Raw genomic sequence first — 24981 nt, 5'->3', positions numbered from 1 at the left:
GCAGAGCCCAGTGCCCCACTTCCATGTGACAAATGCTGTGGCTGCTCCTTGCACTCATCTTATCTGAGCTGGCAGGGGAGCACGAGGGAAGCGTGCCTCTCATGGGTTGGGCTAGAACCAGGCTTTCTAAGGCTGGAGGGGACAGGTCTAAGGCTGCAGTTGTTTTTCAGATTTATATCTACATAATGGGCTGCAGTTTTTACATGTTTTTCAAAGACTTATGCAACCAAATGAGCTATATGTGTAGATTTTAATTACACCAACTGGCTGCTACTGGCTTAAAAATGTACTCTAATCTAGGAAGGGAAAAGGAACAGACAGCCAAAACAGAGCAACATGCAAATGTTGGACTTATTTAATTTTTTTTAGCTTCAAAATGACTATGCTGGTGGCTGCTTGTTTATCTGGCTTATATATCACTCTGCATTTTCTGCTGCCTGCTTTACAGGTGCATTCTGTGTTAGGAAAGTACTAACTGGAAAACGTAGGAAAGCTTTGAAGTTGGCTGTTCCTGCATGTGTCTATGTTCCAGTCCTTACTCTTCTGCAGAAATGCAGAAGCTTTAGTATAGTTATTCTGAAATGCTAAATAAAAATATATTGCCATAATTATTTAGAGAGTTTCCAAAACAAACGTTACAAGGTCATCTTAACCAGTAGCCTCTAAAGAATGTGTTACTAGTAGATTAATTACTATAAGTACATATTATTGCACTCATTTTGTAATTCCCCTATGAAGTAAGAGAAGTTCACTCTATACAGTTTAATAAAAAATCCAAATAGTTCTGTTGTTTCAAATCTGAAAAGGTCTGAAGTATTATAAGTGTAAAAGTCACAGAAACTTCAAACACTGCATATAACCCTGAGCTATCTTTTGTCAACATCCCTAATGTCGCATAAGGATATCCATGCTCTTTGGTTCTTGGAGCACTGTATGCAGTTCTTAAGCCTTGCTGGATTTTTATGCAACAAAAATATTTTCTTTAGATTAACTTTTACCCAGTTGTTTTCAGCCTTTCCAGCCTTTTCCTGGCCTCTTGTTATGCTAACATGCTTTGGGATTTCCTTGCTCTAATTTCACGACTCTTCATGTACTAAGGTGGTTATTAGCTTTTGCTGCCCATAGGCAGCAATACCAAGTGGGTTGTGTTGGAGGAGAGAGGCTGAGGGAGACACTAGTCATTGCTCTCATTGTTGGGCTTAATTTTAACTTAGAACTCTATTCTGGCCTTGCAAGAAAGTGCAGCAGATGGGTACATGGTTTTACCTAACTCAGGGAGGAAGTTACGTTGATCTGGACCTATCCATGGCATCCTCAGGGATTTCATCCTATGCTAAAAAGATCTTTTGCCAGAAGGTATATATATTCAGAAGCTAACTTTGCACCTCTATGGGCTTTAGATGTGGGGTGTGTTTTTTAAAGAAACGATCAGAAGGAAGCTTCCCTACTCCTCTGCCTTCTTCCATCCCTCTGAACTTAGCTGTAGAGGCACAGGTGACTGCTCTCATTTCTAGGCTTTTGAAGCTTTTCGAGACTTAAGTGGTTTTTCTACTTTGCCTGTTTTCTGATACTACAACACTGTCGTGGTTTAGCCCCAGCCAGCAACCAAGCACCACGCAGCCGCTCGCTCACTCCCCCTACCCCGATGGGATGGGGGAGAGAATCGGAGGAGTAAGAGTGAGAAACACTCCTGGGTTGAGATAAGAACAGTTTAATAATTGAAATAAAGTAAAATAGTAATGCTAATAGTAACAGTATAATAATGATAATAATAATAATGATACACGAAGCAAGTGATGCACAATGCAATTGCTCACCACCCGCCGACCGATACCCAGACAGTTCCTGAGCAGCGATCGCTGCTCCCTGGCCAACCCCCCACAGTTTATATACTGACCATGACGTCATATGGTATGGAATAGCCCTTTGGTCAGTTTGGATCAACTATTCTGGCTGTGCCCCCTCCCAGTTTCTTGTGCACCTGGCAGAGCATGGGAAGCTGAAAACGTCCTTGACTAGCATAAGCAGTACTCAGCAACAACTAAAAACATCAGTGTGTTATCAACATTCTTCTCCTACTAAATCCAAAACACAGCACTATGCCTGCTGCTAGGAAGAAAATTAACTCTATCCCAGCCGAAACCAGGACAGTATCCACCCCTTATTCTATACCATCTATGTCATGCACAGGTCCTACCCTTTCCAATGCATTCTAATTAATGACCACCACTTTCCCTGTCTTTTGATATATACACAGAGATATCATTCCTTTTATCTATGGGCCATCCCTGTAAAACGTCCCTTGAGTTCATTTAGCCCATGACTTTGGGTTCCATCTGTCATCACAGTCTGTCAGAGCAGGAGAGGTGGTGTGCGGTGTTGGATTGTTGCATGCGGAAGACAGTTCTGGTTCCAAGACTGCTGCACTTTGCTCAGTTTCATCAAAGTTCATTCTTCATAAGGCTGGGCGATTCTTACTGTAATACCATTGATGTGGCATATAGCAACCATAAAATCCCCTTGAGGTACCCATTGGACTTCCCCATCCTTTCGCATCACCCACCAAGTGCACCCAGGTCCTTGAGCAAATGCAGTCCCATGAATGGGTTTGCCATTGCCTGAGAGGGGAGTAACCCAGACTGTCTTCCCCAGCATATTTTTTATGTGCACTGCAGGGACTTTATCTCTTTCTACAGTACGTAGAAGTTTTGATTGGGCAGGGCCAGCTCGATTGGCAGATCCCCTGGTGTTGACTAACCAGGTGGCTTTTGCTAAATGTGTATCCCAATTTTGAATGTCCCACCACCCATTGCTCTCAGGGTAGCCTTTAACAGCCCATTGTATTGTTCGATTTTTCCGGAGGCTGGTGCATGATAAGGGATGTGATATACCCACTCAATGCCATGCTCTTTTGCCCAGGTGTCTATGAGGTTGTTTTGGAAATGAGTCCCATTGTCGGACTCGATTCTTTCTGGGGTGCCATGTGGCCACAGGACTTGCTTTTCAAGGCCCAGGATGGTGTTCCGGGCGGTGGCATGGGGCACGGGATATGTTCCCAGCCATCCGGTGGTTGCTTCCACCATGGTGAGCACATAGCGCTTGCCTTGGTGTGTTTGTGGGAGCGTGATGTAATCAATCTGCCAGGCCTCCCCATATTTATATTTCAGCCATCGTTCACTATACCCAAGGGGCTTAAACTGCTTGGCTTGCTTGATTGCAGCGCATGTTTCACATTCATGAATAACCTGTGCAATACTGTCCATAGTTAAGTCCACCCCTCGATCACGAGCCCATCTATATGTTGCATCCATTCCTTGATAGCCTGAGGTATCATGGGCCCACCAAGCTATAAATAATTCACCCTGATGTTGCCACTCCAGATCCACCTGAGCCACTTCAATCTTAGCAGCCTGATCCACCTGCTGGTTGTTTGGATGTTCTTCAGTGGCCACACTCTTGGGTACATGAGCATCTACGTGATGTACTTTTACAACCAGGTTCTCTACCTGGGCAACAATACCTTGCCACAATGCAGCAGCCCAGATGGGTTTGCCTCTGCGCTGCCAGTTGCTCTGCTTCCATTGCTGCAACCACCCCCACAGGGCATTTGCCACCACCCATGAGTCAGTATAGAGATAAAGGACTGGCCACTTTTCTCTTTCAGCAATATCTAAAGCCAGCTGGATGGCTTTCACCTCTGCAAACTGACTCGACTCCCCTTCTCCTTCAGCAGTTTCTGCGACTTGTCGTATCGGACTCCCTCCATACAGCAGCTTTCCACCTCCGATGCTTTCCCACAAGACGACGGGACCCATCAGTGAACAGGGCATATTGCTTTTCATTTTCTGGCAATTTATTATACAGTGGGGCCTCTTCAGCACGTGACAACTCCTCTTCTGGCGATGTTCCAAAATCTTTGCCTTCTGGCCAGTCCATGATCACTTCCAAGGTTCCTGGGCGACTGGGGTTTCCTATTCGAGCCCGTTGTGTGTTTAGTGCAACCCACTTACTCCATGTAGCATCAGTTGCATGATTTGTAGAGGGGACCCTCCCTTTGATCATCCAGCCCAGCACCGGCAGTCGGGGGGCCAGCAGGAGCTGTGCTTCAGTACCAACCACTTCTGAAGCAGCTCGAACCCCTTCATATGCTGCCAGTATCTCCTTCTCAGTTGGAGTATAGCGGGCTTCGGATCCTCTGTATCCCCGACTCCAAAACCCTAGGGGTCGACCTCGAGTCTCCCCTGGTGCTTTCTGCCAGAGGCTCCAGGTAGGGCCATTCTCCCTGGCTGCGGTGTAGGGCACGTTTTTTATATCCTGTCCTGCCCGGACTGGCCCAAGGGCTACTGCATGTACTCTCTCCTGTTTAATTTGTTCAAAGGCTTGTTGTTGCTCAGGGCCCCATTTGAATTCGTTCTTCTTCCGGGTCACCTGATAGAAAGGGCTTACGATCTGACTGTAATTTGGAATATGCATTCTCCAAAAACCCACAACGCCTAAGAAAGCTTGTGTTTCCTTTTTGCTAGTTGGTGGGGACATAGCTGTTATTTTGTTGATCACATCCATTGGGATCTGACGACGTCCATCTTGCCATTTTATTCCTAAAAACTGGATCTCCTGTGCAGGCCCCTTGACCTTACTCTGTTTTATGGCAAAACCAGCCTTCAGAAGGATTTGGACTATTTTGTTTCCCTTCTCAAAAACGTCTTCTGCTGTATTGCCCCACACAATGATGTCATCAATGTACTGCAGATGTTCTGGAGCTTCACCCTGTTCCAGGTCCGTATGAATCAGTCCATGGCAAATGGTGGGGCTGTGCTTCCACCCCTGGGGCAGTCGATTCCAGGTGTACTGAACACCCCTCCAGGTAAAAGCAAACTGGGGCCTGCACTCTGCTGCCAAAGGCATGGAGCAAAATGCATTAGCAATATCACTTGTGGCATACCACTTGGCTGCCTTTGACTCCAGTTCATAATTAAGTTCTAGCATGTCCGGCACAGCAACACTCGGTGGTGGTGTAAATTTGTTCAGGCCACGATAGTCCACTGTTAGTCTCCACTCCCCATTAGACTTTTGCAGTGGCCATGTAGGACTCTTAAAGGGTGAGCGATTCTTGGTGATCAATCCCTGGCTCTCCAGTTGACCAGTCAGGTTATCGATGGGAATCAGGGAGTCTCGGTTGGTGCAATATTGCCGCTGATGCACTGTTGTGTTAGTGATCGGCACTGTTGTTCTTCGACCCTCAGCAACCCCGTAATAGAAGGGTCCTCTGAGAGACCAGGCAAGGTGGACAGCTGTTTAATTTCCTCGATCTCCAAGGCAGCTATACCAAAAGCCCACCGGTACCCTTTTGGGTCCTTGAAATACCCTCTCCTGAGGTAGTCTATGCCAAGGATGCTCGGAGCCTATGGGCCAGTCACAGTGGGGTGCTTCTGCCACTCATTCCCAGTTAGGCTCACTTTGGCCTCCAATACGGTTAGCTGTTGGGATCCCCCTGTCACTCCAGAAATACAAATTGGTTCTGCCCCTGTGTAGCTTGATGGCATTAGGGTACACTGTGCACCGGGGATGGAGCATCCACAGTGCCTGCGGCTGTAGTTGGAGTAGCCACAGTGCCTGTGACACAGGTTGGAGTGGCTGCAGTGCCTGTGGCCGGGGTTGGAGTAGCCACAGTGCTTGTTGTTTTGTCATCAGATCCAGAGACCTTCTATTTCTTTTGAGGGTACTGATTAGTGTTGACCACAGCTCGATAGGCATGGGCCAGTCCCCAGCATGTTGCAATGATTTGTGTCTCTCTGGAGTTGCCAGGGTGACAACATGCTTTTTCCAAATACTTTACTAATTCTTCAGGATTCTGCACTTGTTCAGGGGTGAAGTTCCAAAACACGGGAGGTGCCCACTGTCCTAGGTACTTGCCCATACTATCCCACACACCCTGCCACTCATAACTCTCCAGCCTTGGGGCAGATCTCTGGATGATATTCTTAAATTGCTTACTAACCTTTGTCAAAACCCAAACAATAATCCCAAGAAGTATCAATAGAAGTATCTTAACTGCCCAAGGGATGTTCAAGATACTGAAAAGTTATTGTAATGAAGGAGGAAATATGATAGAAGAAGGTAGCGACGGTGCCATTCTGTATTTCCTCCACAACAAACCTCTCAGAGGAAAAGGTATAATTGCTAAATCTACCAATGAGGTGCTACCCGAAGTACAGCAATGGCTCCAGTACAAAATCCAATCCAAATACCAAATACTGCTCAAGGTCCGTGTTTTAATAACACATCTTCCAGGCAAAACGTCACTAATCACTGCAGAGCACAGCAAACTGCAAAAACCAACAGCAATCTTTAACATGTACAGCAAAAACGGAGCATGGCGCAGATCAGATGAACTAATATTGTGACCGGCAACTGTTAACAGATTCCTTAACACACTCTGGTTAATCTGTTATTGTCTCAAACCCTTCGTAGCTCCATGTTGGGCTATCCAAACATCTGGATAGTCTTGTCATGGTATCCATTGGTGCTCTGTCTGTCTCTGAAGTTGTAATATAGAAACACATCTTCATGAGGATTTATCTGGTGATGTCTGGGAGTAGTCTGTTTGTCTTTTTCAATTTTGATTTCATTTTCACCTTGCAGCTGATTCCACTGTGACCTTTCTGCGTAGGATTGCCAATGTAAGCAACTCATGTTCCCAGATCTTTATGCTGGCTTAGGAGAAAAAAATGCCTCAAGAAATCAGTTCCCTGACACACTTTGAAGCAGGACAGTGCAGGTAGAGGGAATGAGGGCAGCAGTGGCATGGGGATAATTTAAGCTGTTCCTTCTGCTGCAGTCTGCCACTGCTGTTTTCATGCTCAGGTAGTAAGGGTGAGAATGAACTCCATTAATGAAGAGGCAAGACTTCTTTTATTCCCAAGTCAAGGACTGGTAACATGCCTTGAGATGGTTGGTACAGACAGGCTTGCCAATATCGAGCTTTAGCCATATTTCCTCCATAATTACATGACTGGCTGTTTCTAAGATATATATCTTCTCAAATGAGTGACTGTGTCTTGATAATGCAGTCAGGGAAAGATAAAGATTCAATGGCTTTCATGAGGAAATGTTCACGGTTTAATCTTAGGTTTTAGGTTTAAGTTGAAAGTGTACAACAGCTTTAACTGCTCTGAGTTGATGCTGTCGTGGTCCTGTTCCTTCCTTTGCACTGACAGGATGCATACACCTGTGACTGTGTGATGAAACAGTGGAAAGCAGTATTGGTTTTCAACTGGTTTTATTCTGTGTATCAGCTCACCAACCATGCAGGTACCTACCTACCTGTGCTGGTGCAAGGAAGAAGCAGAACCAGGCAGGCGCTGGTCATCCTTGCTGGAACAGAGAATTACTACTGTGCTGGGAGCCCTGTTTGGGTTGGCAGAGGAAGGCAGAAAACACCTCCAGTTTCAGGACCATTCTGGGCCTTTCCCAGTCTTTAAATCTGAAGGTGATTATTTTTTATGAATTAGATTCCGGATGTGTCAAAAATTTTGGTTTGTGTAAAAGACTTACTTTCATCATTGTTTTTATGCTGATAAAATCCCAAACCATTCACAGAACAGTAAACCTGGCTTGTATCAGGAATAGTGTGGCCAGCAGGAGCAGGGAGGTGATTGTTCCCCTGTACTTGGCACTGGTGAGGCCGCACCTGGAATACTGTGTCCAATTTTGGGCCCCTCAGTACAAGAAGGACATTGAGGTGCTGGAGCGTGTTCAGAGAAGGGCAACGAAGCTGGTGAAGGGTCTAGAGCACAGGTCTTATGAGGAGCAGCTGAGGGAACTGGGATTGTTTAGCCTAGAGAAGAGGAGGCTGAGGGGAGACCATATCGCTCTCTACAACTACCTGAAAGGAGGTTGTAGTGAGGTGGGTGTTGGTCTCTTCTCCCAAGTAGTTAGCAATAGGACGAGAGGAAATGGGCTCAAGCTGCACCAGGGGAGGTTTACATTGGATATTAGGAAAAATTTCTTCACGGAAAGGGTAGTCAAGCATTGGAACAGGCTGCCCAGAGAGGTGGTGGAGTCCCCATCCCTGGAAGTGTTCAAAAAACGGGTAGATGTGGCACTTGGGGCATGGTTTAGTCTAGTCTGCCTTTGATTGGTTTAGTGTGGACTTGGTAGTGTAGGTTAATGGTTGGACTGGATGATCTTAAAGGTCTTTTCCAACCTAAACAATTCTATGATTCTAAACTGTGTTCTTCTCTAATTACTGGTCATCGTGCTACACGTGAGAGGAGACCACACTGGACTTCCTCCTGAGTGACTGCAGGCACTTCCTTCATGCACAGAATATGCTGCTCTACTGGTACTCACGGCCCTTTCTCCTCCAGGTCAGGTCTCTGGCATGCTCTAGCACTTCTGCCACTCAGTTGCCACTGGTGGTGGAAAACAATCAAAAGCCAGATATATAATATATTTATTTTTGCTGTTGTTATTGCAGGGGGAATTGAAGCTTTGAGGGATAATATTGTCTATGAAAATCACTGTAGACACTGTAAGCTAGGTGCTGCCTCTAAAATGTGTAAAAGCTCAAATCAGTGCAGAAAATCAGCCAGATTATCACTGGGTCTCTTCCTGACTGAGATAGCTGGCAAATCACTTGCCTGTCTGATCTGGTAGCAGCGAACCTTGAATATCTTCCATTTCTATATTTGTTTAGTCAGCATTACAAAGACTCTAAACAGCTCTGTATCTTTATTTTATCAATCTTGTTTGTTTGTGTGAGGGTATTGGTCAGTTGGGAAACTGTAAATTATCAAACTGTTGGCAGACAAGTCAGACTTTTTGAAAGTTGACAAAGAGTTGACATACATTAGAAAATGAAGAATTATCTGCATTGGGGAGGGATGTTTTTACTCAAAATAAACCTTGACAATGAGTGTATGTGAGTTCATAGTGTATTTCAAACATTCTTGCACTTAAAATATTTTCAGAGCACTCAGATTAAAATGGCAGAGAACAATAGTATTGTACGCTTGCATATATGTTTGACTGTGTTCCATGTTTGTCATAGTATTGTATTTGCTATTTTCTATTCACTTAGCATCCATAATTCAACCATGTTTTTTATTTGCTTTGGATTTTGGTAAATACAGTGTCAGACTACTTTCAGGCCCTGGATAATTTCTGTGTTACAGAGAATGCTAATTCTTCCCCCCCAAAAAACCTCTGGAGCGTGACCTTGCTAAACAGAGATGGAGCCCCCTGATAGGGTGTAGTTTTTCTGCTCTTTTTATTTTGTTTTTCTTTTCACAAATGAAAAATTCCTAGTTAGAAGGTGACTGTCTTAAATTAAGACTTCATATTTATTTTTTCTTATTTTATCATGAAATTTTTTACAATGAGGGTGGTGAAGCACTGGAACGGGTTACCCAGAGAGGTAGTGGAGGCCCCATCTCTAGAAACATTCAAGGTCAGGTTGGACGGGGCTCTGAGCAACCTGATCTAGTCAAAGCTGTCCCTGCTCACTGCAGGGGGGTTGGGCTAGATGACCTCTAAAGGTCCCTTCCAACCCAAAGCATTCTATGATTCTATGTTCCACTCTACTTTTGTGGTATTTTCCCTAGATATATGGACCACCCAGTTATTTTAAGCCAGCTGTCAAAATAACATTCAGTAAGAGGATTGTGCTCAGTTTTGCAGGTTGTAGCTATGTAAATGGTTAAGTAGAGAACCTGGATTCAGAAGACCTATGTCCTATTACTAACACCACCTCAGCAAGCTCAGTTAGCTCCATTTTTACAAGTCTAACCTCTAAAGGTGGATTAATTCTGTTCTTCTACCTGTAGGGAAATTATTTGTAAAAAAATGCTTTATGTGAGCTAAGTAGTAAGAATTACAGCACTTTTCTATTTGAGTTAGACTCTCTGGCATTTAAATAATTTCTGGAAACACTCATTCTCAGCCTCTTAGCAAAGACCAGCTTTATCTGAACTCTTGTGCTCTGTTTGTCAGACACTGATTGAAGAATTCTCTATTTCCTTGCTAGCTTGACTTTATAACCAAAATGCAGAAAAGGTCCTTTGCCCTGAATAAGGGATGGGCTTGTTTAGGACAGTTGTAAGTGCTTCACCAGTTGACATCTCCTATCTGTAAGAAATCTGCTCTTTAAAATAGTTCAGGGATGTCATATACAGCTGTCCATTCTGTTCAGTCACCAAGCATTCATAAAAAGCATCTCTCAGTGCATCTGAAAATGTTATTTGAGTAACATTTCTGGTCAGTAAAAATTATACCTGACAGGACTTTGAGGTGATAATCTTGCAGCTGTTCTCCAGTTAACCCCGTATCTGATGAAATTTTACTGTGTGTTCCCTCTTACTCTCAAGGCTGTTTACTCCAACTGGGCTTTGTGTTCTTCCTGAAGAATGACATTTTTTTTTTTAATCTTGTTAAGGACTGAGTAGTTGCAGGACCTGTACATTTCCAGTAGGAAAAAGCAGTGTCAACCAACTGATTTTTGTCAGCTGCTGCAGAGGTGGGTCTTGAATGCTAACTTGCTTCATTTCTGGATCCAGTGAGGAAAACACTGGGAAGGGTAGCTGCTCCTCTGCTTCACTGAAAGGTTTGGAGACAATAATAAAAGACCATCCTGCCCCTCAGGAAGAGTAATGCTTTACAGCAATAAAAGAAATCTATCTCAAATCAGTTCAGGCTGGGGTATCAAGATGCAGCTATAAGTGGTAGCAACATGCTTATCTTCTGTGAAGGGAAAATGAACTATGTTGGAATGGGATTTTAGTATGAGTGAGAATCTAACCCTCAGTGTGGCCCATGCTCCAAATCAAGCCTTACATGTTTGTTTTTGTTTGCCCGAGTCATTGCACAACCAGGAAGTGGGAGGAAAAGTTGTTTGCTTTCATATAAAGGGAGGTTTATTTGTGAAAGATGCAAGTAAAATGCACCACTGTTCAAGGCTTCCAGATGGTGAGAACTCCAGTGTTTGGAAACCTGCTGCTTTTGCCTCAAATATTTTGGGAAAGTTTATGTAGCTTGTAAAGAATTATCCTGTACTGAAATGAATGTCTACAGGCTTCTTTGTTTCAAGAGCCTCCCTTGCTACGCAGGAGCCCTCAGTATCTACTACTAAAGAATTTTTTGGGTTTTTTTTTAAAAAAAGGAAAAAAAAAAGTAGGGGCTATTAAATTTAAAATCAGTTAGAATTACTCTCAAGGGTTAGTTTTTGCCCAGTGCTCTGTAAATACTCTGACTTAAATATGACTATAATAGGTTCATCCCAGTCTGGAGTCATTCTCCTCTCTCTCATGAGCAGGGCTGATTTCCTGTTGAGCAAGTTCAGTTTACTAAACCAGCAGCTAATTAACCATGTCCCTCATCCCCCCCCCCCCCAATTTCTTCTAGATTATTAAGAAAAAACATCTCACGACAGGGTTATGTGAGAGATGGTAGCAGTACAAGGACGTAGGGAGGGGACACACAGCAAGCAATTGGGAGGGAGCTGTAGCAGCCCAATGCTGTTTGGCTTTGGTCACTGTATAAATGACTGAGTTAAACCTTATCATCTTCTCTTTTCACGGGACTCTCCAGGTAGCTTCTATATTTTTGCTCTCATTAGATCTTTACATCCTTCATACATGTTCTCTCATCTTTTACACCACCTGTGCTGCTTACAGATGATGTTTCTTTCATCCCATCAATTTGGGAGAAGCAATATTTTTAACCAGGCCTTTCTTACTTGAAAATATTTTTGGCTGCATGAAACAAAGCATCTGCATGTGTGATGATTTGTTGAGAACTGCCATGGGAATTGTTTACATTGGTGGGACTGATGTGTTCATAGGTGCGTAGCCTGAAAGGGGTTAAGTTTTTAATCTCTCTGATGCTTTCTTTGCAATCTGATTTTACCTAAATAAAACTTCTTTTGCACTTGCATATTCATATTGCATTTGGCACCATCTTACACAGTCTGTCCATAAAACCTCAGTGTCCCAGATTTAGCCAAGTTATTATTATTCAGGTATTTATTATTCTTATGAATATTGTCAAATGTAAGTGAGCCAAGTACATGCTTCACAGCCTTCCTAACATTTAAATGATTTCAATCGTATTGTGTCTACACAAATGTATCTGAATGTATTTTGGTATTTGCTGGTATGTTGCCCTGGCTAAATTAGAAGTGTTGGAATTTGCCAGACTTCTTTTGTATCCCTCCCCCAGCCATTTTCCCAGAGCCTGAGAAACCTCCTCTTCTAAAGAAGAATGTTTACACAACTTTGCATTGGTCACCAAGTACATGAAGTTTTGATTTTGAATGACTAGAGAACAGCCAACAGCAGTGCTTTTTATGCTCTCGGAAGTGTTAACTCTTTGGTCTGTTTATGGCAGTAATAAGCATGAGGATGAGCACACAGGATATTTTTATATTTGCAGAGAATGGTTCAAAGCTTAAGCGCTGCCTGTCTGCCATTTGCAATCAGCAGCAGCCAGTGTGGAAGGACTCCTTGTAGGAAGTGAAGTAGTTGCTGTACTTGATAGACAACTCCGTTCCAGGAGCTCTCCTCTTTTGATTAATTCTCTGTCCTTTGCCAGATCTTGTCTGTAGGTCTTTTTCTCTGCTGGATTTTCAAGAAGGCTGCAAAGAAAAGTCTACAGCTTAGAGAAACAGAGTGTTGCAGTTCACATACTTTGTGCCAGAAATATCTGTTTCATTCTTGCCTGTTATTCCCGGTTTCCCTGCTTAGCAGGCTGAACTTTCAGTGTTAGCTTTAACATTTAAAGGAAGCAGTTGTTCAAAATGTAAACTTTTAAATACAGTAGTTGGTGTGGCTACGTGATTTGAGACATTCCCTTTAGATTCCAGGGGGGGAAAAAAACCTTAACACAGGGGTGCGTGATGTTAAAAATTAACATCTTTATAAGATATTAGAAACATCCCAGGAATACTGGCTTTTTCAGTTTGGGGCATGTTCATGAAGGTCCCAACTTTTCACATGCAATTTAATAGTAATTGGAAGTGTTTGTCTTGAATTTGTTTTTTACATTACTCCCACTGGAAAACATCTCTGTATATCAAGCTGATATTAGTAGGACCCATGGAGAAGCAGTATGTCTGCCTGTACTGTGCCCATATCTTGAGACTTGCCTACGTTGGCAAGATATGCACCAAGAGGATATAAACTTCTCTGTTTTCAGAAGTTTTTCCTTCATTTTTGCTTCTCAGCAAAATTAAGTCAGCAGCATATGTATAGGACTGCTTCTGTTAATCTTGAGGTGCCAAGGATGTCAAAGATGAACCTTCAGCTGTAAAAAGGCTTGAATTCAGTATACCTTCTTTGGTTTGTTCTGTAATTATATCTTTGGTAATTGATGCTGTTAATTGCTTCCTGCCATGGTGTGGTTGGTAACCTCTGCAATTTCCCACTGTTCAAACAAGCAGATGCTTTAGGTTAAAAGTAAAACCAAAAGTTGAAAAAAATACATCTCTAGCATAGTCTCACAAATATCCAGTAGCTTTGATTTCTCCAGGTGATATTCACAAACACTGAGGGTTTTTTTTTTCCCCCTCTACAGAGAAGAAAGATGGGCTTTGTAAAGGACAGTTCAGAAGCAGAACTTGATTTAGTTTAATTTAGGAACTAAATCACCTTTTAGAGGAACTAAATTTTGTCCACTGAGAGGAGGAAATCAGGATTGACTAGAATGACTAGAGCAAAGTCAGTCATTGTGAATGTTTTCTTCATTCATTCCCTAAGCCCAGGCATTCTGTGGGGATATATTACATCACTAGGGACATTAGTTTAGAAATTGGGTGGGACTAGATGCACATAAAGTATATAGCATGGGTTAATGAGACAGCAGCCTGTGTAAAAGTATGACTACAAAAGCTTTTTGATGTGCCTTCTCACTTTGAGAGCTATTATCTTCTTGGGAGGCAGTGGAGGGATGCCAAAAGATCTAAGGACAGGGAGGGAAGAACTTGCCAATACTTGGTTTGTGAATGAAAGAGAAACGAGGTCTCAATAAAAGTGACATATAAATGCTCTCTTCCAGTTTTCACCTGGCAGCCATGAAAGGGCATGCAGAGTGCCTCAGAATCATGGTAACACATGGTGCAGATGTGACAGCCCAAGATGGTGCAGGTATGCCTCTGTGAACCTACAAATGTAACATAATACTCAATTTGCCTATATAGTTCTTGATGCGCAGCGTGCAACCACAGATTTGACAACACTGCTTTTCCCTCCCACACCTCCCTGCCTCCCCCCCCCGGTGTAGGAAAAGCAGTTATAACATTTGCAGGTGTAGGCATACTTGCTTTTCTGCACATAGAATTCAGATTCTAAAGCTCTTGAAAACTTTTGCCCTAATACTATAAATGTCAGCATTTATAGTGGACTCCAGTTGCAAAATAGTTGCTCGATTATTATTTATTTATTTTTTAAATCCCCTAACTCTTTTTGTTAACTTCATTTGAGGCTTCGCATAGGTTAAATTAAGATCTTCGGTGTTGCTTTTATGTGTATCCAAGCTATTAACCCCATTAACTGTTCAGGAGTTGCAGTAAGACATTTCCTCAGGATTGTGACATAGTGAAAAGAGCTGATACAGGCCGAAACAGAGCTGAGAGCTATTAAGTATGCTGTTTCAGCCCTCGAAAGTCCTATGCCTTAATTAGTACTCCACTAGGAGAATGATGGGAGCTGAGTTTGAAATTGGCACACTCTTCTTAATAGATTTCAGTTGACATATCTCTGGAATCTGTGCCCAGCATTTTCTCTGGCTAGCAGTCACCTGAATGAGCTGTCAGCATTCTGTCTTTTCAGATCTGTAAACAGTGGGCTCACAGGGTCTGTTTTGGCCACCGATTGCAGCCTGAGGGAATTTCTGTCATACATGGAAATGATTTGCCTCTATAAGGAAGTGTCTGTGATACTGGAAGAAGTATTCAGATTATACATAATGATAAGAGAATATATTTACCTGATACAGACTATTATTCAGAATTCATACTTCATCCTGCCTCAGGATTTATTAATTGTTTGGATAATAAAAGGTTGTCTGCTCTCACCCGAGAGTGTCCACTCAGTATTCCTTAAGAAAAGCCTTGTCTGTAATAGTCACGTTATTTACAGTGAGATTCTACTGTCACAAGTGGCTCTACTGTCTGTATCGAGTACTAAATCTTGGCTTTCTTCCTTAAATGGATAATTTATTCTTTTGCTGTCTTGGCCTCTTTAATTTTTCAGATGCTCTGTAAGATGAAACTAGAGGAGAGACTGCAATCTTTGATTATAAATCCATAGTCAGTAAATCACTGTATTGCATAACTAAATATGAGCTCACAGATGCTAAGTAAATTAACAGAAAAGGGAGTCTGTGAGATGCAAACCTAAGTAGGCATGTGTTCTGAGTCCTCCTTTACATGCACTCCATGGATGATACAAATTTGTTGTAGTGGTAGCTGGTGAATTTGGCTGGTTTTGCTCTTAGCACTGAGTTCCTTTTTCATTGCCAAATGGCAGAAATCATGAAGACACTTGACAGACATCTCTCTGCAAGGGAGGCTGAGTAATATGGGAAAATTGTTTTTTAAGAAACAAAACAGAACTGTGCAATCAGACTTACTTCTGCCAAGGTATATAGTCTGACACAATGTTTGTGTCATTCCTATATATGAAGCTAGACATTAAGATTATTCTGTTACCTGCCTGAACTCTTCCATGACAAAGGCAAGATTTTGAATTATCCATTTTGTTCCAATCACAACACGGGAAAAGTAAGGATAGAGAAAATAAAAAATTGCATCAAGCAGAATTATATTTCTGACAGACTGTTGTTCAGGCATGTCTGTGACCTCATGGGAAGCCCGCGCTGGAGCAGGTTCCTGGCAGGACCTGTGGACCCGTGGAGAGAGAGGAGCCCACGCTGGAGCAGGTTTGCTGGCAGGACTTGTGACCCCATGGGGGACCCACGCTGGAGCAGTCTGCTCCTGAAGGACTGCACCCCATGGAAGGGACCCACACTGGAGCAGTTCCTGAAGGGGACTGTATCCCATGGGAGTGACCCCACACTTGAGCAGGGGAAGAGTGTGAGGATTCTCCATGGGCTGCTGTTTCCATCAAGAAAATCTGCTCCAGAGTGGGTGTGGTGGGTTGACTCAGGCTGGATGCCAGGTGCCCACCAAAACTGCTCTATCACTCCCCCTCCTCAGCTGGACAAGGGAGAGAAAATATAACGAAAGGCTCGTGGGTCGAGATAAGGACAGGGAGATCACTCACCAATTACCATCATGGGCAAAACAGACTTGACTTGGGGAAAATTAATTTAATTTATTACCAGTCAAATCAGAGTAGGATAATGAGAAATAAAAACTAAATCTTAAAACACATTCCCCCCACCCCTCCCTTCTTCCCAGGCTCAACTTCACTCCCCATTTCTCTACCTCCTCCCCCTGAGTGGCACAGGGGGATGGGGAATGGGGGTTGCAGTCAGTTAATCACATGCTGTCTCTGCTGCTCCTTCCTCCTCAGGGGAGGACTCCTCACACTCTTCCCCTGCTCCAGCATGGGGTCCCACCCACGGGAGACAGTCCTCCACAAACTTCTCCAACATGGGTCCTTCCCAGGGGCTACAGTTCTTCACAAACTGTTCCAGCATGGGTCCCTTCCACAGGGTGCAGTCCTTCAGGAGCAGAGTGTTCCGGCGTGGGTCCCCCACGGGGTCACAAGTCCTGCCAGCAAACCTGCTCCAGCATGGGCTCCTCTCTCTCCATGGGTCCACAAGTCCTGCCAGGAGCCTGCTCCAGCGCGGACTTCCCACAGGGTCACAGCTTCCTTTGGGTGCATTCACCTGCTCCAGCATGGGGTCTTCCATGGGCTGCAGGTGGGTATCTGCTCCCTCGTTACCCTCCATGGGCTGCAGGGGGACAGCCTGCCTCACCATGGTCTTCACCAGGGGCTGCAGGGGATTCTCTGCTCCAGCACCTGGAGCACCTCCTCCCCTGCCTTCTTCACTGACCTTGGTGTCTGCAGAGTTGTTTCTTTCACGTATTCTCACTCCTTTCTTTGGCTGAAGTTGCCATTGCACAGGATTTTTTTTTCCCCTTTCTTAAATATGTTATCACAGAGGCACTACAACTGTTGCTGATTGGCTCGGCCTTGGCCAGCAGCAGGTCTGTCTTGGAACCAGTTGGCATTGGCTCTATCGGACATAGGGGAAGCGTCTAGTAGCTTCTCCCAGAGGCCACCTCTGTAGCCCCCCCGCTACCAAAACCTTGCCCTGCAAACCCAATACACCTGTGCTTTGGAGTGACTGAATACTTAATTTGTTTTGCTTTTATTCATTTAGGTCACAGTGCATTACATCTTGCAGCAAAGAACAGCCACCCTGATTGCATTAAGAGTTTACTTCAGGTAAAGTAAAAATTAAATTAATTTTGTTTTTTGAAGTTTTCCTTTGTTCCTCTAGATTGGTTCCACTAGATATTGACGCATTTCCTGCTAATAATCTGCATCACACTCCTATACTATTGTCCTGTCTCCTTGCAATCAAGAGACGTGCTTGAGTTTAAAGACCTTTTAGGCACTGTGAATGGATGATAGAAAATAGTGTGGTATCTTCCCTGAGTGGTCCGCAAATACAGTTTTCCCTGTGCAGTTGATCTGACATAGTAGGGTTGGGTTTCAAGCAGGTTGCAGCTTCTGTCTAACTTCCTGTCTTTTGGCTCTGTGGTTGGATGACTTGGAAGTAGATGGGTTAAGAGGTATAGGGGGAAAAGGATTTTTCACTTGTGGTAGGATTTTGATATTGTTCTACTGGAATGCTTTCTGTCTGCGCAACTTAAAGACTCTGTTGTTGACCATAGAAATGTCTGTCAAGTTTAGAGTCAAAGGGAGAAGAAACCAAAGTAGTATAGATGCTAAAATATGGAAATACTCAAATCCTCAGTGAAATGAGGCAAAAGACAGTGAGGGGTTAGAAAGGGAGTATAAAGAATGGAGAAAGAAAATAAGAAAAACAAAAGTAAAGATGAAGAGAAGATTCTCGTGGTGTTGAGGCTGAAGATGTGCATTGGTAAGCAAGGAGAGACATTGACCATCTCTGCTCCATTTCAGAAAGCCAGGTGAGTTTTGGTGGAGGTGATCAGAGGAATGGGACAGACTTTTAGGAGCTTGGAGTTATCAGTAAGACTGTGGCTCAGACTACAGATGAAATAACAAATAACCCCCCTGCTCCAGCACAGTGGTACAGAAAGAGAATGGATCCCATATCCCAACTTCCAAATTAATTTTCCTCAGTTACCTCAGGGCTCTCCAACTGTCCCGTGACTGACCCCTGTCAATGTCTCTGACAATATTTGGTCCAGTTTCACTGATTCCCACCTCTAGACTCATTGCAAGCTGACTCCCCTGTTCCTGCACACCTGGAAGGGGGGTTTATCATTAACCACTGAGGCTCCCCTCCTTGGGATTTCATTGCAAATACCTACTACTTCTAATGCAAACCCATTTACAGCAAAAACAGTGACATCAAGCTGTCGCTGATTGTATCTCATGCAGCAACATGATCAACTAAAGAACTAGATGTGTGTTTAATACCAAATATCTGCTGCCCATTCACCTACTAGCTATAACCACAGAGTGCTTTTGTTGATATTTTGCTAATTTTATTATAATATGCAAATTTCTAAATATGTTTGTAAGTGCAAACCCATTGCTAATATTCTCCAGTAATTCATGCTCTTTGGATTGCTTTTTCGCTTCTGTGGACTGGCTTTGTGATTGTCGTGGTTTAACCCCAGCCAGCAACTAAGCACCACGCAGCCACTCGCTCACTCCCCCTGCCCTGGTGGGAGAGAATCAGAAGAGTAAGAGTGAGAAAAACTCCTGGGTTGAGATAAGAATAGTTTAATAATTGAAATAAAATAAAGTAAAATAATAATAATAACAATATAATAATAATAGTAATAATAATATACAAAGCAAGTGATGCACAATGCAATTGCTCACCACCCGACGACCGATACCCAGACAGTTCCCGAGCAGCCATTCACTGCCCCCCGGCCACCCCCCCCCAGTTTATATACTGAGCATGACGTCATATGGTATGGAATAGCCCTTTGGTCAGTTTGGATCAACTATTCTGGCTGTGCCCCCTCCCAGTTTCTTGTGCACCTGGCAGAGCCTGGGAAGCTGAAAAAGTCCTTGACTAGCATAAGCAGTACTTAGCAACAACCAAAACATCAGTGTGTTATCAGCATTCTTCTCATACTAAATCCAAAACACAGCACTATGCCTGCTACTAGGAAGAAAATTTAACTCTATCCCAGCCGAAACCAAGACAGTGATATAAGCTGTTTTTATATGTGAGAGATGTTTAATCTTAACATGCTGGAGTTGAATTAAAACAGGCTAAATCATTATTTTACAGAGGCAGAATCTTGACATTTTTGTTACAGAATATAGTAATCTATGTGAACCTGTTATCCTAGGAAATCATAGAAGTGTTGGAGGCAGTGCTACATTTGAAAGTCATAAGCTCTAATGTTTGTTTTTTAGAAGCCCATTATTTCAGGGTGATATCTTTTCTTTCTTTGCTGTAAACTAAAACTAAAATATTCTGTAGCAAAACAAGTCTTGATAAAGATTTGTAATTTTTTTTATTTATTACTTCAAAGTCTAGATTGATCAGTAGTAGGTAGTGGCTTATAATACCACAAAATATAACTGGATTATTGATGCTTTAGTTTTTACAAATGAAAATGAAGCATTATTGCCTTTGACAGAAATAACTCAAGACTAATTGCCTTAGAACGTGGTTGCTTTAGCTCTTACTGTAATGTAAAATATGAAGCTTTTGTGAGGCAGGGGAGAGAGTTTCCTTCCTTTTTTATTTCCTGATTTAAACTGTCCCAAACTATAACATTTTTAGGGATATTTCCCTCACTATGAGTGTTTCCTATGGCTTCAGTATAAGATGGTACCAAGAAAGGAGAGACCAGATTGGTAGAGAGGAAAGCTGTGCCTTTCTTCAGTATTCTTTTTTTTATTATATGGACTGAACTTTCTTGAGTAGCTCATAAAACTTTTCTCAGAGATGTTCAGCACTCTGTCCTTAGCATCAAATGTATGTTTTATTTTCTTGATGTTTCTCTAATTGCTTTTTTTTCTTCTCCTTTTTGAACTGTGCAGACTAAATGTCCATCAGACAGCACTGACAATTCTGGGAAAACAGCTTTACATTATGCAGGTAACATCTTTCTTGAAAGCTTTTACTATATATTTTGTTCTGCATTATATTCCTAGCTCTTCAGCCTGGTGGAGCTTTTTAGGTTCTAATTGCATATATCTAGTGACTCTACCTGATGGTTTACACATTTCGGGTATTTTTTTAGATTGTTGTGGTTTAGCCCCTGTTGGCAACCAAGCACCACAGAGCCGCTTGCTCATCCTCCCCACCCCGTTGGAATGGGGAGAGAATCGGAAGGACAAAAGTAAAAAACTCGTGGGTTGAGATAAGAACAGTTTAATAACTGAAATAAAATAATAATAATAATAATAGTAATTAAAAGGAGAACAACGAGAGAGAGAGAGAAACAAAACCCAGGAAAAAAAAAAAAACAAGTGATACAACCACTCACCACCCGCCGACCGATACCCAGACAGTCCCCGAGCAGTGATCGCTGCCCCCTGGCCAACTCCCCCCAGTTTATATACTGAGCATGACGTCATATGGTATGGAATAGCCCTTTGGTCAGTTTGGATCAACTATCTTGGCTGTGCCCCCTCCCAGTTTCTTGTGCAGAGCATGGGAAGCTGAAAAAGTCCTTGACTAGTGTAAGCACTACTTAGCAACAACTAAAACATCAGTGTGTTATCAACATTCTTCTCATCATAAATCCAAAACCCAGCACTATACCAGCTGCTAGGAAGAAAATTAACTCTATCCCAGCCAAAACCAGGACAGATAAATATTGTGAATACTGAATTTTAGTTAATTACAGTTAACAAGTTCAGACTTGCAAGTGCAGAGCCATTGGAATACTTAAGATTAGGTTGATTCTGATTTCAGTCCTTAAAGATTATATCTTCTCATGCTAATTTGGACCATGAATTTTGGCTATATTTCTGCATACAGCTTGCTGTTCATTTTTGTTAGTCTTTCTCTCCTTCCTTCTTAAAACAAAGAAATACAGTTTAATTTGTTTTTCTTGGGCCCCGCTGTAATGCTACAGTATTGCAAGTGGAAGCGCAGAACACATTTGAAAGATGGGGTTTAATGGACTTCCTTGCTTGTCTTTTTTTTTTTTTTTTAGCTGCATGTGGTTGTCTTCAGGCAGTTCAACTTCTGTGTGAACACAAATGTCCAATTAATGTCAAAGATTTGGTACGTATCTCTCCTCCCATTGTGTACTTCAAGGCTTTTACCACCCTCCACTCCAGTCAATCTCAGGTGCAGCAGTTCAAAGCAATACTATGCTTATAGTTCTTCTTGGATTTCTCTGGCAGCGGAAGTTCCTTTTGCAGCTTACCATAGCAGAGGTGGGGAAGTACTTCACAATCTAATACATTAGTGGCAGGATTTGCTGCTCATTAAATTGAGGCATTGGTACAAGTAGCTACAATCAATTCTGATATATTCAAAACATGATTAAAAGTCTTCCTGTTGACTCCAGTAGGCTTTGGAAAAGGCCCGTTATATGGCCAGGTGCTGTGAAATGCTCACAAAGGTGGTCAAGCACTGGAACTGGTACCCAGAGAGGTCATGGTTTCTCTGGCTTTGGAGATGCTTAAAACTTGACTGAATGAATCTCTGAGCAATGTACTGTAACTTGAAGTTTGCCTAGCTTTGGATTGAGAGCAGAGGGGGAAAAACTCCAGATGACCTCTAAAGGTGTCTTCCAACTAAGTTATTCTGTGATTATGTGAAATGTTGTATTTTTGTCTTGTAGTTAGTTAAAATTATCATTTTTGTTATGGAGCTACGTAAAGGTATTGTGTAGTTCCAAAATCATTATGCTATAGCATTAAGCAAACAGCAAAGGGAGTACAGACAGCAAAAAGCATGCTAATGCTTTGCATCCCCCATGGTCAAAGAAGTAATTAAAGTAAACCCAGCTACAGTTATGGTACACAAGAAAAATGTAATGATAGCATCCTTGTTTGTGCTATGTAGAAGGGAAGTTTGTAGCTGACCTTTAAATCTCAGAGTGATATCTGTAAGTGGATGGATTACTGTTCATAGTTGTTTTGGGGTTTTTTAAATGCATTTATAGGATGGGAACATACCTCTGCTGCTTGCAGTACAAAATGGTCATACGGAAGTCTGCAAATACCTTCTGGATCATGGAGCAGACATCAACACCAGGGATGAAAATGGAAGGTACAGCAGGTTAACATGTTAATTCTTCCCCAAAGCTGACTATCACATAAAGCTCTCTTCCCAAATCCTTCCCAAAATAGTTGTTGTTATGTGAAATAATGCCTCCTTTACAAGACGGCATATCCTGATTGTTGAGAAGGCTTACAGAATTCTGCCTAAAGGGAAAGGTGAAACAGAAACTATGCAACTATAAAACTAGATGTGCCTGTAAGATTTTTTTTTCTTTGGGCTACCAGAGCAGTAAATCCCATTTTTAAATAATTCCTACAAGGATCTGATTGATAGCACTTACCCACACATCACTTTGTATGTGTCCCAGTTTTAAATGCTTCTCTGTTCTTGGCATGAGTTAGTTTCTCCAACTTAAATCCAAAAACTGTTACTTGGGAGTGACATCCGTGGAGGGTTCTTTTTTCTACCATAATGCAGCCACAGCAGCAAGAGAAAAATACAGTAAAGCTATATACTGGAGATGCTGTCATCTTAGAAGGTGCCATTTAGAGATTTATCGCATTAATAGGCATCTAGTGTGTCAGAAAACTGTTTTTAAAAAGCATCTTCCTTATCGTGAAAAAATAACTTGTTTTGATGATACTGATGAAATTCAAGAGTCTTTGAAAATTATGGACTGTTTTATAAACAGTTGGTTAAAGTGTGAAGGTAAAGCAGGATGCTGAGAAGACTTGGCACTTACACCTGATAGCAATCTTGATTATTCTATGTGAAACAATGCCCATATTATTCTTTGGCAACAACTGGGAGGATAAGACTGGGCCCTAACTTGTTTTTAATCACTCCGAAGTTTATTAGTGCATTCTTTCTTAGGTTGTCTAAAGAAAACCCCTTTGTTGTCTTGGTTGGTTTAAATGGCCTCATTGGTGCTTTGAACCTGAGGTGCTCCCCACTGGGACCTCTGCCTTCCCCTTACTCACTCTACCGTTTAATCAACGGACAGTGTTAAAAGTTTCTAATTTAAGTGGATGAAGCTGTTTCTGTCATAGATAGTACAGGCTTCCATTTCTGTATTTTCTTTTTTAAGTAAGTATAGAATCATAGAATCATAGAATCGTTTAGGTTGGAAAAGACCTTTAAGATCATCCAGTCCAACCATTAACCTAACATTACCAAGTCCACACTAAACCAATCAAAGGCAGACTAGACTAAACCATGCCCCAAGTGCCACATCTACCCGTTTTTTGAACACTTCCAGGGATGGTGACTCCACCACCTCTCTGGGCAGCCTGTTCCAATGCTTGACTACCCTTTCCGTGAAGAAATTTTTCCTAATATCCAATGTAAACCTCCCCTGGTGCAGCTTGAGCCCATTTCCTCTCGTCCTATCGCTAACTACTTGGGAGAAGAGACCAACACCCACCTCACTACAACCTCCTTTCAGGTAGTTGTAGAGAGCAATAAGGTCTCCCTCAGCCTCCTCTTTTCCAGGCTAAACAACCCCAGTTCCCTCAGCCGCTCCTCATAAGACCTGTGCTCAAGACCCTTTACCAGCTTTGTTGCCCTTCTCTGAACATGCTCCAGCACCTCAATGTCCTTCTTGTATTGAGGGGCCCAAAACTGGACACAGTATTCCAGGTGCGGCCTCACCAGTGCCGAGTACAGGGGGACAATCACCACCCTGCTCCTGCTGGCCACACTATTCCTGATACAAGCCAGGATGCTGTTGGCCTTCTTGGCCACCTGGGCACACTGCTGGCTCATGTTCAGCCGGCTGTCAACCAGCACCCCCAGGTCCTTTTCGTCCAGGCAGCTTTCCAGCCACTCTTCCCCAAGCCTGGAGCGTTGCATGGGGTTGCTGTGACCCAAGTGCAGGACCCGGCACTTGGCCTTGTTGAACCTCATACAGTTGGCCTCGGCCCATCGGTCCAGCCTGTCCAGGTCCCTCTGCGGGGCCATCCTACCCTCCAGCAGATCGACACTCCCACCCAGTTTGGTGTCATCTGCAGTCTTACTGAGGGCACACTCAGTCCCCTCATCCAGATCATTGATAAAGATAGGACTTAACTCATTCACCACTACTCTCTGGGCTCATCCACCCAACCAGGTTTTTACCCAGCGAAGAGTACGCCCGTCCAAGCCATGAGCTGCCAGCTTCCCAAGGAGAATGCTGTGGGAGACTGTGTCAAAGGCTTTGCTAAAGTCCAGGTAGATGACATCCACAGCCTTTCCTTCATCCACCAGGCGGGTCACCAGGTCATAAAAGGAGATCAGGTTGGTTAAGCAGAACCTGCCTTTCATGAACCCATGCTGGCTGGGCCCGATCCCCTGGTTGACCTGCACATGCCTGTTGAGTTCACTCAATATCAAACGCTCCATAATCTTTCCCGGCACCGAGGTCAGGCTGACAGGCCTGTAGTTTCCCGGGTCCTCCTTCCGGCCCTTCCTGTAGATGGGCGTCACATTGGCAAGCCTCCAGTCATCAGGGACCTCCCCTGTTAATCAGGACTGCTGATAGATGATGGAGAGTGGCTTGGAAATCTCCTCTGCCAGCTCCCTCAGTACTCTCGGGTGGATCCCATCTGGTCCCATAGACTTGTGAGCATCCAGGTGGCATAGCAGGTCCTTAACTGCTTCCTCCTGGACTAT

General features: G+C 43.1%; 1 protein-coding gene across 1 annotated transcript in view; it reads left to right on the top strand.

Moving 5' to 3' along the window:
* The window catches only part of LOC142596418 (ankycorbin-like), a gene marked incomplete at its 5' end in the record, with an annotated part of 48843 nt that overhangs the window by 6774 nt on the left and 17088 nt on the right, over positions 1-24981 (top strand). The window contains 5 exons of the mRNA XM_075725520.1: positions 14050-14138; positions 17347-17411; positions 20190-20247; positions 21314-21384; positions 22274-22380. Coding sequence (XP_075581635.1) covers positions 14050-14138; positions 17347-17411; positions 20190-20247; positions 21314-21384; positions 22274-22380 — 390 coding nt within the window. The remainder of the gene's footprint in view (positions 1-14049; positions 14139-17346; positions 17412-20189; positions 20248-21313; positions 21385-22273; positions 22381-24981) is intronic.

The sequence above is a fragment of the Pelecanus crispus genome, chromosome W, assembly GCF_030463565.1.
Source record: "Pelecanus crispus isolate bPelCri1 chromosome W, bPelCri1.pri, whole genome shotgun sequence".
NCBI classification, from domain to species: Eukaryota; Metazoa; Chordata; class Aves; order Pelecaniformes; family Pelecanidae; genus Pelecanus; species Pelecanus crispus.
Note: the sequence above shows the minus strand (reverse complement) of the source record. Positions and strands in the feature narration are given on the sequence as shown.